At 41.8% G+C, this 17,327-nt stretch overlaps 1 protein-coding gene across 2 annotated transcripts in view; it reads right to left on the reverse strand.

The window, feature by feature from the left end:
* Positions 1 to 17,327, reverse strand: part of LOC134340243 (potassium voltage-gated channel subfamily H member 8-like) — a 221,502-nt gene that overhangs the window by 85,452 nt on the left and 118,723 nt on the right. For both annotated transcript variants that reach the window (XM_063037244.1, XM_063037245.1), the window contains exons 6-7: positions 12,722 to 12,879; positions 3,153 to 3,360 (exon numbers count right to left, since the gene is read on the reverse strand). In XM_063037244.1, the coding sequence (XP_062893314.1) occupies positions 3,153 to 3,360; positions 12,722 to 12,879 (366 nt within the window). The remainder of the gene's footprint in view (positions 1 to 3,152; positions 3,361 to 12,721; positions 12,880 to 17,327) is intronic.

Genomic DNA, 17,327 nt, shown 5'->3' on the forward strand with positions numbered 1-17,327 from the left:
GCAAGTACAATGTACCAGAAAGTAGCAGGTGGAATCACTATGGGTGAAGCTCAGGATTATGGACCACTGCAAGACATTGCTGAAGTTCTCAGTAAAATCACTGCTAGCAGTAGCCGTTTGTTTGCACATATATATCAGGAAAACTGATACCTACTTTAGAGAATTAATCATTTTAATTGGGAGGAATATGTGTTTTTCAAGGAAGAATAGTTATAAAAGTTTCATCTAGACTGCAGATCTAGGATTTTCTATATTGTGCTTTAATTGCTTGTTTTTGTGATGAAAAATAAAGCTACAGTACTATATCTAAAAATTACAACAGGGAGTGTGCCACAACCCAAGTACCATGCTGTTCCTTCCTTGCTGGGTTAGCCTGTATTGTGTAATTGGTGTGAAAATCAAAAGAAAAATGCAGATGCTGGAAATCTAAAAAAACCAGAAAATGCTGCAACTGCTTGTAAGTCAGCCACATGGTTGGGAAGAGAAACAGAGCTAACATTTCAGGGAGAAGACCCATTGTAAAAACTCTGTATTAATTGATATAATTGTGCATAAAACAATTTAATGTGTTTAACCTGTGTGCAGTGATACTTGCCCGGCACTTGTGTGTTGTTACTATGGAAGAGGAATTGTCAATGTTTTGGGTCTGAACTCTGCTTCAAAACTATGAGTGGCAAGAGAAGATAGGCATTAGAAAGAGGAGAGAGGGAATGGTGAGATTGGGGCCAGTAGCTGCCGATTGAAGATGACGTGTCACACTCTTAGTGCAGGACAGTAGGAGAGAGCAATAACTGCTGGTCTTTCAGGCAACAGCCACATTCCAAGAATGATCTGGAAAATGAACACTAACTATTTGGAGCTTCAAGAGTTGTACACGTCTATGCCACTTGGTTCCTCCGGATGGCCCAGTTTCCTCCCGCACTCCAAAAGACACATGGGTTAGGGTTAGTAAGCTGTGGGCATGCTATGTTGGTACTAGAAGCGTGGCAACACTTGTGGGCTGCCCCTAGCACATCTTCAGGCTGTGTCGGTCATTGACACAATGATGTATTTCACCATATGCTTCGATGCACATGTGACAAATAAAACTAAAATAAAACTAATCTTTAATCACTGGAAAACTTTCCTTAGTCAAATTAACCAGCTGCTGAGTTTCCTGAGGCCTGAGATAGGATGAAAAATTGCTGATCTAGTCAGCTCCTTTCAGGATGCTGGTCAGACTGTCTGGTGAAGAAATCAATCTGATTGGAACCAGGGTCAGAAATTGATCACTGCTTGATGTGAGAATTTAGAGTTTGCAAGGTGACAGTGGATTTCTTAGTCAATAAGGAAACCAGCATGGAGAGAGAGGAGACAGTAGTTGTTGGAATCTGGAGCAACAATTTTCTGGAGAAACGGTTGAACAGCATCTGTGGGGGGAGAGGAAATGTCAATGTTTTGGGTCAGAACCTAGCATCAGAACTAAAAGTACCAACAGAAGATAGGCAGTATAAAGAGGAGAGAGGAAATGGTGAGATTGGGGCCAGTAGGTGATAGGTGGACCGAGGAAGGGTGAGGGATGATGGGCCTCAGAATGTTAAATACTGAGAATTATTGGCAGTCAAATGCTTCAATAAATACTGGCTGATCACTAGAAGAGGTATGTTGTTGGTAAAAGCTTTGGCAGTGCTATGCAGTGGCTCAGAATAGCTTTAATTTGGCACTTGGATCAATCAGTTAGGGTCCTAACAGTTCCACAAAACCTCACCAGATTAGAACGAGGGTGCATTGATCCTGTAGGATACTGTTAATGAATATTAATTAGATGTGCATTTGTAGATTAACTGCTGACATAATTTGCAAAAATAACAAAATCTGAATTTCACTACCAATAGTGTCAAGGCAGGTACTGTGCAAGCAAACTTTTGTGTAACAGTTATTGTTTTAAGATAGGAGAGATGTTTTAGCTCTTGTTGACTTCTAAGACTGTAATTGATCTTAGGAAGGCACTGGACATCTTAACTTAGACATTTTAACTACAACTTAATGAATAAATAATTCATTTATGTTACACAACACTGTATTCCTTGGTTATATTCAAAGATTCAAAGTACATTTATCATCAAAGTATGTATACAGAATACAATTCTAAGATTCATCCTTGCTACAAAACAAAGAAACACCATGGAACCCATTCAAGAAAACATCAAACACCCAATGTGTGACAAAAGAACAAATTACGCAAACGGCAAAACGTGAGCGAACAACACATCGAATATCAAACATAAAACCAGGAGTCCAGTAGTATTTAGTTTAATTCAGTTTAAAGTTGTGCCGCTAGCCCATTGCAGGCTGCAGAGACATTCCGCACCAAAGCGCCCCGGTCTGCATCGATCACCCTGATCATGTCACTCAAAAACAGCGAAAAAATACCAGAATCCAGCAACACATGCAATATGAAACTCAAAATCCCCCAAAACAAGTCCACAGCATTGCTGATCAATCCTTGCAAAGTGGATCCCAAGACTCCTGCACTTTCGTCTGACAGCAGCTAGTCAGAGGGAGAGGAAGACTAGTCAAATGCAGGCAGACCACACTGAACAACCACACCGCCCCCCCACCGCACGCCGCTCTCATCCTTATCGGCTTCAACCTTGCTCGACGCCTCAATCGGAGGGAAGCAATAGAGTCGATCATGGGCTTGTGACCAACAAAATGTAAATAAAAGGTTCCAATCACACGCAGCTCAGTAGCAGAGCCATATTTGAAAGAAGGAGTAAAAGAAATGGTTTTGTGAACTCTCTGTAGGACGTCGCTGTTGGTCTCATTGTTCGCTGTCGCCATCTTAAAGATCAACTCAGTCCTACTGTAAAGCTTTACAACACCAGTGACCCGGGTTCAATTCCTGCCGCTGCTCATGAGGAGATTGTATGTTCTCCCTGGGACTGTATAAATTTCCTCCCATATCTCAAAGATGTATGGGTTAGAAGGTCGATTGGTCACACGGGTGTAATTGGTGGTGTGGGCTCGTTGGGCCAGAGAGGTTTGTTACCGTGCTGTATTTTTAAGTAAATAAATAAACAGCATTTAACAGTGAGGATTGGATAGTGATATCAATATTTCCAGCCAATAAATACTTAGACAAAGCCACACTTGTATGAACCAAAGCTTACCAATATCCCATGTGTGCGGATCATTCATTTCCATTTCCCTCCTGCCAATCACGTACCAAATGCAGGCCATCCAATGCGCAAGTAGTGCAAACATTGACATTAGAAGAGTTAGGACCATGGCACTGTACTGGGAATACCGGTCAAGTTTTTGTAACAATCGCAGCAGCCGCAACAGGCGTACGGTCTTCAACAAGTGAACCAGGGAGGTCTGGAAAATACATCAGAGCAGCTAATGTTTACTTTCAGATGGTACTCGAAGTGGCCTCTGCTAATCCGATCACAAAAACATAAACATTGATGCCTTAAAATAGAACATCAAGGAAGGGGTAAGAATTCCCAAAAGATGTCTAGTGATGTTTCTTTGACCCATCTCCTTGGAATATTTATCCCTATTATCTTGCCATAACGGACACAACAGAAAAGTGTTTAATTTACAAATTGGCAGCTAGAGGTCTGGCACATGAGCTTGAGTCCAGCAAGGAGCTGGGTAGTTTAAGTTCACGTAATTAAAATAATTAATAGAAAATGTGTCTTAGTAATTACAAACATGAAATGATTGGATTGTATTAAAACACCCATTGCTTCACCCCTGTCCTTCAAGAGAATAGATCAACCTTCTATACCTAATAAAGTGGCTATGAGTGTATGTTTGTGGTCTTGTGTTGTAGCCCATCCACTTCAAGGTTTGACGTGTTGTGCATTCAGAAATGCTCTTCTGCACACCACTGTTGCAATGCATGGTTATTTGAGTTACTGTCACCTTCCTGTCAGCTTGAGCCAGTCTGGCCATTCTGGCCATTCTCCTCTGACCTCTCTCATTAACAAGGTTTTGTCACCCACAGAACTGCCGCCCACTCGATGTTTTTAGTTTCTTGCACTATCCTCTGTAAACTCTAGAGACTGTTGTGCATGAAAATCCCAGGAGATCAGCAGTTTCTGAGATACTCAAATCACCCCATTTGGCACTAACAATCATTCTACAGTTAAAGTTACTTAGATCATATTTCTCTCCCATTCTGATGCTTGGTATGAACAACTGAACCTCTTGACCATGTCTGGATGCTTTTATGCATTGAGATGCTGCCACATGACTGGCTGATTAGATATTAATGAGCAGGTGTACAGGTGTACCTAATAAAGTAGCCACTGAGTGTATATATGACTCCAAAGCCATCAATGTGCCCAGCTACCTCCTCATTTCTGGGGAAACAAATGAAAGAGGATAACTACAAGCATTGCAGGCAATTTATATTCCCCGTGGCTGGACATCTTGCCCACATCGCAGCCACTCGAGGACCGAGTGTGCTTGGACTGAACCTGGCTGTGCATGATGGATCTTGTGAGGGGTCCCTTCTCATCAGCAGCCAAGCAAGGTCTTTTTGCTTGTTTGAAAATTCTGGTCAAATGATTTTGACAGTCTGCTTAGAGAACCACCCAACAGGATCCACCACCTCCTTCACTGGAAGGGCTTTCAGGTGACTGGTGGGCAACAAAGTTTTGCTGCAGAAATGTTACACCAGCAGACAGGTGGCTTGGCAGTTTATCTGAAGGAATATTCCAAGGTAACGTGGCCAGGCCCATCCTTCACAATGCTATGTAGAACAGGTCAAACCTTGCAGAACCTTGTCACCAGTGACACTTGGATTACAAGCTCAGGTGCTATGCACAGCTCGATGCGGCCACACTAGGATGAAGGTATTCCCTGAAGTTCAGGAGAAGGAGGGGGGATCTTGTTGAAACATTCCAAATGTTGAAAGGCCTGATTAGGTACGGCAAAATTATTTCCCATGGTAGGGGAGTCTAGGACAAGAGGGCATGACTTCAGGAGTGAAGGACGTCCATTTAGAATAGATGTGCAGAGAAATTACTTTAGTCAGAGGGTGGTAAATCTGTGGAATTTGTTGCCACGAGCGGCTGTGGAGGCCAAGTCATTGGTTGTATTTAAGGCAGAGATAGATAGGTTACCATAAACCATAGAAACCATAGAAACTACAGCTCAGAAACAGGCCTTTTGGCCCTTCTTGGCTGTGCCGAACCATTTTCTGCCTAGTCCCACTGACCTGCACATGGACCATATCCCTCCATACACCTCCCATCCATGTATCTGTCCAATTTATTCTTAAATGTTAAAAAAGAACCCGCATTTACCACCTCGTCTGGCAGCTCATTCCATACTCCCACCACTCTCTGTGTGAAGAAACCGCCCCTAATGTTCCCTTTAAACTTTTCCCCCCTCACCCTAAACCCATGTCCTCTGGTTTTTTTCTCCCCTTGCCTCAGTGGAAAAAGCCTGCTTGCATTCACTCTATCTATACCCATCATAATTTTATATACCTCTATCAAATCTCCCCTCATTCTTCTACACTCCAGGGAATAAAGTCCTAACCTATTCAACCTTTCTCTGTAACTGAGTTTCTCAAGTCCCGGCAACATCCTTGTAAACCTTCTCTGCACTCTTTCAACCTTATTTATATCCTTCCTGTAATTTGGTGACCAAAACTGAACACAATACTCCAGATTCGGCCTCACCAATGCCTTATACAACCTCATCATAACATTCCAGCTCTTATACTCAATACTTTGATTAATAAAGGCCAATGTACCAAAAGCTCTCTTTACGACCCTATCTACTTGTGACGCCACTTTTAGGGAATTTTGTATCTGTATTCCCAGATCCCTCTGTTCCACTGCACTCCTCAGTGCCTTACCATTAACCCTGTATGTTCTACGTTGGTTTGTCCTTCCAACGTGTAATACCTCACACTTGTCAGTATTAAACTCCATCTGCCATTTTTTAGCCCATTTTTCCAGCTGGTCCAAGTCCCTCTGCAGGCTCTGAAAACCTTCCTCACTGTCTACTACACCTCCAACCTCTGTATCATCAGCAAACTTGCTGATCCAATTTACCACATTATCATCCAGATCATTGATATAGATGACAAATAACAATGGACCCAGCATTGATCCCTGTGGCACACCACTAGTCACAGGCCTCCACTCAGAGAAGCAATTCTCTACCACCACTCTCTGGCTTCTTCCATCAAGCCAATGTCTCATCCAATTTACCACCTCTCCATGTATACCTAGTGACTGAATTTTCCTAACTAACCTCCCATGCGGGACCTTGTCAAAGGCCTTACTGAAGTCCATGTAGACAATATCCACTGCCTTCCCTTCACCCACTTTCCTGGTAACCTCCTCGAAAAACTCCAATAGATTGGTCAAACATGACCTACCACGCACAAAGCCATGTTGACTCTCCCTAATAAGTCCCAGTCTATCCAAATGTTTGTAGGTTCTGTCTTTTAGTACTCCCTCCAATAACTTACCTACTACTGATGTTAAACTTACTGGCCTATAATTTCCCGGATTACTTTTCGATCCTTTTTTTAAACAACGGAACAACATGAGGCACTCTCCAATCCTCCGGCACCTCACCTGTAGATAGCGACATTTTAAATATTTCAGCCAGGGCCCCTGCAATTTCAACACTAGTCTCCTTCAAGGTCCGAGGGAACACCCTGTCAGATCCCAGGGATTTATCCACTTTAATTTTCCTCAAGACAGCAAGGACCTCCTCCTTTTCGATCTGTACAGTTTCCATGATCTCACTACTTGTTTCTCCTAATTCCATAGACTTCATGCCAGTTTCCTTAGTAAACACAGATGCAAAAAACCTATTTAAGATCTCCCCCATTTCCTTTGGTTCCGCACATAGCCGACCACTCTGATCTTCAAGAGGACCAATTTTATCCCTTACAATCCTTTTGCTCTTAATATACCTGTAAAAGCTCTTTGGATTATCCTTCACTTTGACTGCCAAGGCAACCTCATGTCTTCTTTTAGCCCCCCGATTTCTTTCTTAAGTATTTTCTTGCACTTCTTATACTCCTCTAGCACCTTATTTACTCCCTGCTTCCTATACATGTCATACAACTCCCTCTTCTTCTTTATCAGAGTTGCAATATCCCTTGAGAACCAAGGTTCCTTATTCCTATTCACCTAGCCTTTAATCCTGACAGGATCATACAAATTCTGCACTCTCAAAATTTATGCTTTGAAGGCTTCCCACCTGCTGATCACATCCATGCCAGAGAACAACCTGTCCCAATCCACGCTTTTTAGATCCTTTCTCATTTCTTCAAATTTGGCCTTCTTCCAGTTAAGAACCTCAACCCTAGGACCAGATCTATCCTTGTCCATGATCAAGTTATGATCAGGTTCTTGATTGGCCAGGATATCAAAGGGTATGGGGAAAAGGCAGGGGAGTGGGGATGACTGGAAGAATTGGATCAGCCCATGATTGAATGGCGGAGCAGACTCAATGGGCCGAATGGCCTACTTCTGCTCCTATATCTTATGGTTTTTCGGTCTAAGGCTTTACTTCACTTTTCCTCTCCTGACCCATCTATCAGGTCCATAGGGCCATGACCTGTCTTTGATTATCAGATGAATTGGAAGATAGATTGGGTGAATGCTGCAGCAAAGGAGCAGGGTCTGGATCATACATCCATTATGTACGGCAATACTGAAGCACCATGCAATTTAGTTATTTATTTATTTATAAATCTATAGCACATTACAGGACCTTCGGCCCACAATGTTTTGCTGACCATGTAACATACTCTAGAAACTGCCCAGAATTTCCCTACTGCATAGCCCTCTATTTTTCTAAGCTCCATGTACCTATCTAAGAGTCTCTTTAAAGACCCTATTGTATCCGCCTCCACCACCGTCGTTAGCAGTGCATTCCACGCACCCACCACTCTCTGTGTGAAAAACATACCTCTGACATCACCTCTGTACCTACTTCCAAGCACCTTAAAACCATGCCCCCCTCATGTTAGCCATTTCAGCCTTGGGAAAAATGACTATCCACATGATCAATGCCCCTCATCACCTTATACACCTCCATTAGGTCACCTCTCATCCTCCGTCGCTCCAAGGAGAAAAGGCCAAGTTCACTCTACCTATTCTCATAAGGCATGCTCCCCAATTCAGGCAACATCCGTGTAAATCTCCTCTGCACCCTTTCTATAGTATACACATCCTTCCTGTAGTGAGGTGACCAGAACTGAACACAGTACTCCAAGTGGGGTCTAACTGAGGTCATATATAGCTGTAATTCCCTGCAAACCCAAGGACTACGTGGCAAATGATCTGACCTATGGAATTTGGTGATATCATGTGAGCATAATTTATCAGGTTATAAATGAACCCTGATGACACTCAGCTCTCTCTGATCAACTTCCTGATACCTTCCACCATTCACCTAACATCCAGAACTGAGAGAATTGATGGCTTTATCCTTTTTTTCCTTTTGATTGTGTTCTTTTGTGTAAAAATTGTGTATAATTTATGTACATGATTTTCTTTTGAATGCTGCTTATCCGAAACTGCTGCAAGTACATTTTTCATTGCATCTATGCATACGTGTATTTGTACACATGGCAATAAACTCAGCCTTGACTTTAACTCACTGCAAGAAAAACCTTTTATTTTTTATCTTCTATTTTTATTTAGATACAGCACAGAAGAGACCCTTCTGGCCCGATGAAATGCATTGCTTTGCAACCCACCTATTTAACACTAACCTAATTGCAGGACAATTTATTTTACAATGACCGATTAACCTACTAACTGGCATGTCTTTGGTCTGCAGGAGGAAACCGGAGCACCCGGAGGAAACCCATGCAGTCACGGGGAGAATGTACAAACACTTACAGACGACACAGGAAATGAACTCCGAACTCTGAGCTGTAATCGGGTCCGGCTAACTGCTACACCACCTTGGTGCCCTATGGTCATCAATCCCACCCTAGGGAACCACCTAAACCTCACTGGGTTTGACACAGCTGAGTGCAGTCACATAGCCGACTCTATGACATCACTCATCTGCGCTTTTGCCTCAGCTCTGGAAAACGTTCCAAGTTTCCCCCAAGAAGGAAACCCTGCCCTCAGTGGATATCCCACAAGGACAAAGTGACAAAGCAGCCCCTTGCATCACCCATTTGCAAGTTTTCAGACTAACTTGAGAAAACATCCAAATCTTTATTAATTCATATGTACTGTCACACCAGAGAGACACTTGCCTAGTAACTGCTGACCTGAGAGAATTTAGAAAAACAATCCAGGCTTCTCTGCTTAATTTGTGAGTGGGCGGTTATGAAATGATTATACTGAATTTTTAAAAATTATATGCCTGTCAGCAAAACAGATTCATAACAGTTAGTTCCATCATCTAATTGAAACAAACCAATTGGGTATTAACTACCAGATAGTTCATAAGGACTAGACCAAAGCAGATGTGCTAAAAGAATGTACTTTCTTTAAGGATTGGTGCTGGAGCACCCCTCTCCACCCCCACCCCCCGGTCCTCACACCAGTTGTTTCAGGAATTTCCATTCATTCAGTCCCTTCCACCACTTCACCTGAGCGATCCTCATTTAAGTTAGACAGTCTCTCACATACATGATGATGCTAAGCTATCTCACCTATCTGCCTACAGATTTTGACACAGTTCCTCCAGCATTTCTCCTGTTCCCAGCTGGGTGGAATTATTCCTGTTGGTTCAAATCTTATTTGTTAATTTATAGTCGCATTGTTTTTTTTTAACCATTCCTGCACAGTTAACTTTGGAGTCCTGCAAGGATATTTCCTTGACTCTCTTCCATTTTCCATTTGCATAGTGTTATAGAATATACAGCATGGAAATAGGCCATTTCGCCCAGCGCATGCATGCTGAGCACCCATCTGTATTAATCCCATCTGCTAGCACTTGGCACATAGCCTTCTATGCCTTGCAATTCAAATGCTTATCCAGATATTTCTTAAATGCTGTCAGAACGTTTTCTTCCACCACTTTCCCAGGCAGGGTATTCCAGATACTCATCACTCTGGGTGAGGTAGTCCCTTTCAGATCCCCTCTACTTCTTTTACCCCTACCTTAAGTCTGTGCCCTCTAGTTTTATTCAATTCTGATAAGGGGAAGAGTCATTTGCCTTGTGAACCCCTGGGTGGGATCATTCAAATCTACTGATGGTTTCAAATGGATGTTTTCGCCGCTCCACTCCACCACACTACTACCTCCTTAGGCCAGTCTACTGCCTTAGGCTTGTCACAGTATTTGTCTGATATTCAAGACAGAATGAACGGAAATTGTCCACAACTAAAGCTGGGGAAGGCAGAAGCCACGGTCTATGATCTTTACCTCAGGCCACCACATCCATTATTCTATCTGAAGCTGCACTAGTAATTGTATTGGGCAAGACACAGCTGAGCTCTGGAGAACATGAGCAGAATTTCAGGGGTGGAATTGGTTAAGGCCAGAAGACATAGGAGCCGTGTTAGGCCATTCAGCCTACTGAGTCTGATCCACCTTCCTTCATGGCTGATTTATTATCCCCCTCAACTTTGTTCTCCTGCCTTCTCCCTGTAACCTTTGATACCCTTATTGATCGAGAATCTATCAACCTCCGCTTTAAATATATCCAATGACTTGGCCTCCACAGCCATCTGTGGCAATGAATTTCACTGATTCACCTCTGTCTGGCTGAAGAAATTTCTTCTCATCTCCGTTCGAAAAGAACACCCTTCTATTCTGCTCCCCCACTACAGGAAACATCCTTTCCACATTTCGTTAACACCACCATTTTCTCAGCTCATTTCTTCCTGAAATCCACACCCTTGCATTTGCTACCTCTATTTATGACTTCTCCATCCCAGTCCTGGTTCACCTTCTATCATTTACCCTACATAAATTGTTCACCTAAAGCTCTCCTACCATATTTTAACTTGGTCCAAGTCTCACCTCCAGCATTGGCTTTGTTTGTTGACCTGTACTGGCTCCCACACTGACAATGTCTCTGTTTTGAAGCTTTCTTCATTGTCTTCAAACCTCTCCAAATTCTTCCGTCCAATTCTATAATCTATTCCAGCTTTAAAACCCACAGATCCCCTAACCTCAGTTTTTTTTGGCACCCCTAATATTAATTCCTGTATCATCGGCAGAAATACCTTCAGTTGCCCAGGCTCTGTGCTTTGGAATTCCCACCACAATATCATGCCATCTTCCCTCCCAAAACAAACCTCTCTGCATCTCAACTTTCCCTTAACACCTCTCCTAAAACATACCTCTCTGACAAAGCCTTTGATCATCTGTCCTAAGATGTCTGTCTTTGCTAAACTTTTGCTTGTCAGTATTTTCAATGGATGCCTTGTGATGTTTTAAATACATCGGAAGAGCAATGGATTTTCTTGTCATTGCCATTAAGAACAATCTACTAACTAAGTGAAAGTTTAATAAATTGAACATTTCTGACTGGGATAGTGATCAAAAGTGCTGCTGTTGCAAATATCCTCACATTTCAATGGACTTCACCATCATTGATATACTCACTGAAAAATTATCAATATCTCTTACTATGAATTCTGGAGAAATGCTTTCACAAGTGAATTATCATTTTGAGTTGTGTGGGTAGTGAAATTACTGATATTAAGTGTATCTGCTCCTGGGCACATTGCACAAATCTTTAGTGTTTCATAGTGCCCTCTTGTCTGTCATGTAGTGATAGCTAGAGTCATAGAGCTGTACAGCATGAAAACAGGCCCTTAGCCTAATACCTCAATGTTGACCTACTAATCCCATTTGCCTGCATCTTCCACATCCACATCGTTCCAGATATCAACCATTCTCTGTGTAAACATCAAATACTCTTTAAAACTCCTTTTTCTCATCTTAAACCTATTGCCTCTTGTTTTTGATGCATCTGTAATGGGAAAATAGTTCTGACCATCTATCTATGCCTCTTCTGATTCTATATACTTTTAACAAGTCACCCCTCAGCCTCCTTCACTCCAGGGAAAACAAGCCCAACCTACCCATAACTAAAGTTCTACAATCCAGGCAACATCCTGGTAAATCCCCTCTGTGCTTTCCCCAGCACAACCACAGCTTTCCAATAGTGAGGCAACCAGAAGTACACACAGTATTCCAAGAGCATTTTAACTAGTGTTTTGTAAAGTTACAACATGATATTCCACTGTTATATTCTATGCCCTAAGCATTGACGGCAAACATGCAATATGTCTTCACCACCCTATCTACCTATAGGAAAGGAAAGGTACATCGCATCTGGAGTTTCTCCGGTTAGCGGATGATTTCCCTCTACGCCTCTCTGACGTAGTGGGGAACCGCGTATGAGGCAAGCTACAGCAGTGGTTTACCATTGCCTTCTGCCGGGTGAGTTTCCAAAGAGATCACCAGCTCGTAACCCAGCACGGATGGAAAGTGTGCAGGGGAGCCGGCTGGATTCGAACTCGGGACCTTTCATCCTGAAGTCTGGCACTGATGCCACTACGCCATCAGCCGGGTCTATCTACCTATAATTAACCATAAAACCCAAGATCCCTCCGTTTATCAATATTCCTCTGTGCCTACCATTTACGATATACATCCTATCCTATATGACTTTTGAAAAAGCATTATCCATTCAGAAAAACCTTAATCCTCATCTAGGAATAACTGCATTGCACCTATGGACACTGGCAAAGGGTAAAGTGTAACATACCACAGTTATGTTAAAGGCATAGAGAAGGTCAAATGGCAATGCAGCTATTAAATCCACAATAAACCATGTGGTTCCATAATGGATGCAGATGGATCGAGGTTCATACACCACTTGACCTGACTGACTGACATAGGTAGTCCGAAAGTTCAGGATAATATCTGTTGGATAAAGAAAACAAAGCAATGTATTAATGGAGAAAATAATGGTGTTCATAATATCAAGAAACTTCATGGAAGTTTGCACATTGACACCAATAATATTATAAGTAAAATAACAGCAATTAGATACTTAAGGACAGCTTTATTATTTTATTACTTTATTGTCGCCAAACAATTGATACTAGAGCGTACAATCATCACAGCGATATTTGATTCTGCGCTTCATGCTCCCTGGAGTACAAATCGATAGTAAATACAATAAAAATTTAAATTATGAATCATAAATAGAAAATAGAAAATGGGAAGTAAGGTAGTGCAAAAAAACTGAGAGGCAGGTCCGGATATTTGGAGGGTACGGCCCAGATCCGGGTCAGGATCCGTTCAGCAGTCTTATCACAGTTGGAAAGAAGCTGTTCCCAAATCTGGCCGTACGAGTCTTCAAGCTCCTGAGCCTTCTCCCGGAGGGAAGAGGGACGGAAAGTGTGTTGGCTGGGTGGGTCATGTCCTTAATTATCCTGGCAGCACTGCTCCGACAGCGTGCGGCGTAAAGTGAGTCCAAGGACGGAAGATTGATTTGTGTGATGTGCTGGGCCGTGTTCACGATCTTCTGCAGCTTCTTCCGGTCTTGGACAGGACAACTTCCATACCAGGTTGTGATGCACCCTAGAAGAATGCTTTCTACAGTGCATCTATAAAAATTAGTGAGGGTTTTAGGGGACAGGCCAAATTTCTTTAGCTTTCTTAGGAAGTAAAGGCGCTGGTGGGCCTTCTTGGCAGTGGACTCTGCTTGGTCGGACCAAGTCAGGTCATTTGTGATATTGACCCCAAGGAACTTAAAGCTTTAGTTCAAACTTCTCTTTCATTGCCTGCTGTTTGTAAGTGTACTAAATGATGGGACTTTGAGTCATAAAACTAGGGAAGATTCGGCTCTAAAAACAGTTTGCTAATCTCCAATGACTGCAGCAATGTTGAGCTCGGGACTGACTGATAAACCAGTCTGTTTTTGCACAGCTGCTCACCAACATTAACTTGCACTGCAAAGTCTATTTGTGAGCGGCTTAAATGAGAATAAGTTGGAAATCAGTTATGGCACCCTGAGATTGGCTGTGTTGGGAAGAGTGGCCCCTAATGGGAGACATCACAAGATCATAGAAGAATCATACGATGATACAGCACAGAAATGGGACTCTTTAGCCCATCTTGTCCAAGCTGACCAAAATGCTGCCAATACTAATCCCATTTGCCTGCGTTAGAGCTATATCCTCTTTGCTTTTCCCACCAAAGTACCTGTTCACATGCATTTAAGTGTCATTGTATCTGCCTCCACTACCTCCTCTGGCAGCTCGTACCAGACAACGACCATCCTCTGCGTGAAAATTCTACCCTGCAGAACTTAAAATTCAGAATCAGAATCAGGTTTATCATCACTGACATATATCATGAAATTTGTTGTTTTGCAGCAGCAGTACAGTGCAATATATAAAAATCACCATAAGTTACAATTAAAAATATATTAAAATAAACAGATATGTAAATAGATAGAAAGATAGGTAAATAAATAGTGCAAAAAGAGAGCAAAATAGTTAAGGAAAAACAATGAGGTAGTGTTCATGGTACGTTCAGAAATCTGATGGCAGAGAAGATGAAATGTCGCGTGTGTGTCTTCAGACTCCTGTACCTCCTGCCTGATGGTAGTAATGTAAAGAGGGCATGTCCTGGATGGTGATGGTCTTTCATGATGGATGCTGCCATCTTGAGGCATCACCCTTTGAAATTGCCCTCAATGGTAGGGAAGATTGTGCCATGATGGAGCTGGCTCTTTACAAGCCACTACAGCCTTTACTGATCCTGTGGGGTGGCTCCATGGTGATGCTCTCCACGGCACATCTGTTTTGCTATTTTGCTCTCTACGTGCAATACCTACTTAATTTTTATATGACTTATTGTAACTTATAGTATATTTTTATATTGCACTCTTTTATAGGCATCCACTAGTCTTGTGAGACCATGGATTTGCACCTTGGAAGGTTTCCAGGGTGCAGGCCTGGGCAAGGTTGTATGGAAGACCGGCAGTTACCCATGCTGCAAGTTTCCCCTCTCCACACCACTGATGTTGTCCAAGGGAAGGGCACTAGGGCCGATACAGCTTGGCACCGGTGTTGTTGCAGAGCAATGTGTGGTTAAGTGCCTTGCTCAAGGACACAACATGCTGCCAAGCTGAGGCTCAAACTAGCGACCTTCAGATCACTAGACCGATGCCTTAACCACTTGGCCACGCGCCACTACATGCACCCTACTTGCTGCTACAAAACAACAATTTTCACAACAGATAGCAGTGATAATAAACCTGATTCTGATTCTACCAACTTAAGCATTCAGCCCATTCCTGCAACCTCTGGCACCAGAAGGACAAGGGTAACAGATCAAGTGGCACACCACCCTGACTCTACAAAACATTGCCCTTCCTTCATTGTTGCTGGGGCCAGCCTGGCAGGAGCAGCCTCATCGGAAGTAATGGAGCTGTTCATGGGGGCAGCTCACTTGGAACTTCTCAAATGCAATTAGAATTGGGCAATAAATGCTGGCCATAACAGTGACACCCACGTCCCACAAAATTAATAAAAAAGAATCTAATCTACTTTCATTGTAATTATATCCTGAAGGTAACATAAACTAGGATTTCTGTGCATGGACAATTTAATGTGAGCTTCTTCCGTTGCGGCCATTGTTTCATCCTTTCTGTAGTGTTTGGCATAATATTCTAAAACAATCAGAGACATCAATTGAACTGACAAGAACTTTATGTATTTAAAAATGATGCTTGCTGTAAAACACCCTTCAAATATTTTCAAGGATCGGTTGAGTTTTTAGTAGCATACTAAGCCATAATTGCTGGTTAGCTAAGTCTCAGACCCCTAAATACTTGTATACTTTTTTATGTATGTGATCGTAATTCCCTTGAATTAATACGTCAGAATATATTTTTTAAAATTTTTAACAAAATTACTCCATAATACTTCCACTTTTATCATAATCATACAGATGTAATTCAATTTTTATTTCGCACTCGGTAAAATACTTAAAATATCGGGTAATAAATGGTAATTTCCTTGCATAAATACAGTGGATTCTATTTAATTGGGACACATCGGGGCCAGCACATTTTGGCCCAATTAAGCGGCTGCTCCAATTAGCTAAAGTTTCATGGAAATTGTTAAAAAGTTATAAAAAAAAAGACAAACTACTGTTTAACTAAGTAACAAATTATGTGTTTAAATGATATCCAGAACAAATGAGAAAATTACCAATTCTATTATACTACTATGAAACAGTGTATTAGTTCCTAATAGTTATTGACAGAGGAATTCATCTATAAAGACTTTCGGGGACAACTCGTTAACCATCACCACAACTGCTGGTACAGAAATTACATGTGTAAATCAGCAGCACGCTACCTGGAACTCCTGCCGGGCTTGTGGCACCTTGGGCCCACCCGACAGGGCAAATCAGACCTTCATAGGCTTCCAGCAGCAATTCATTAAACAAGCTGCTATGTTTTAGCTGAACTGCAAATAAATAAAATCAGCACAGACACAGTTCAGATAATGGACTGTCTTCATAAAATGCTTTCAATGATTGCATCCTCCAAATCTTCAGTTTCATTGTAATATTCAAGATGATTGTTGATACCTTCAAATTCTTTGTAGTTCCTAACCTGTTGAAGTAGTGAAATTGTTTCACTTTCACTCCTGGCTGTTTCTGGTATCTTTAAGTCTGAATGCTTGAAACTGCAGTTAGCATTACAGTTCTGAATTGTCTTACTGCTTATTTCTCACCAACTATTAGTGTCAAAAATCACTGCTGTTTGGACACAAACACACACAATTGACACTATTTTGAAACTGTTCGCTCTAAGCACGGTGTAGAGTCACAAGTGCGCACAACTAACGCTAGCTAGAAACAGTTTGGCAACAATCTCCTGTGATAGCATCCAAAATAAATGAAGGGAATAGTGATTATTTTTCAATTAGTTTTTGCTCTTAAGAGTTGTCCCAAATAGCAGCTGCCCTGATTAACCAATGGCCCAATTAACCAGAATCCACTGTATAATATAATGAATTTGGAGTATTTTATTATTTAATACTTTTATGGAGTATTTTAGCTACCTTTATTGAACATATGTACTGTACATCAATCTTCAAATTACACTCTGAAGTACTTAAAATATTCAGTAAAACTTGTGGTTTTTGCTTCTTAATTTGTAGTGGAAAGGAATCTACTATTAAGAAGCTGGTTGCAAAGTAGAGTAGTTGCAAAACAGTAAGAGGAACAGGCAGACTCATCATGATTTTAGGAAAGGGAAACCTGTTGGGACTTTTCTGAGGCTGTCACTGGTAAAATAGAAAAGGGGAAACCAGTTGATGCAGTGCAGTGGAAGTTTGAGAAGG

This window comes from Mobula hypostoma, chromosome X1 (genome assembly GCF_963921235.1).
Source record: "Mobula hypostoma chromosome X1, sMobHyp1.1, whole genome shotgun sequence".
NCBI classification, from domain to species: Eukaryota; Metazoa; Chordata; class Chondrichthyes; order Myliobatiformes; family Myliobatidae; genus Mobula; species Mobula hypostoma.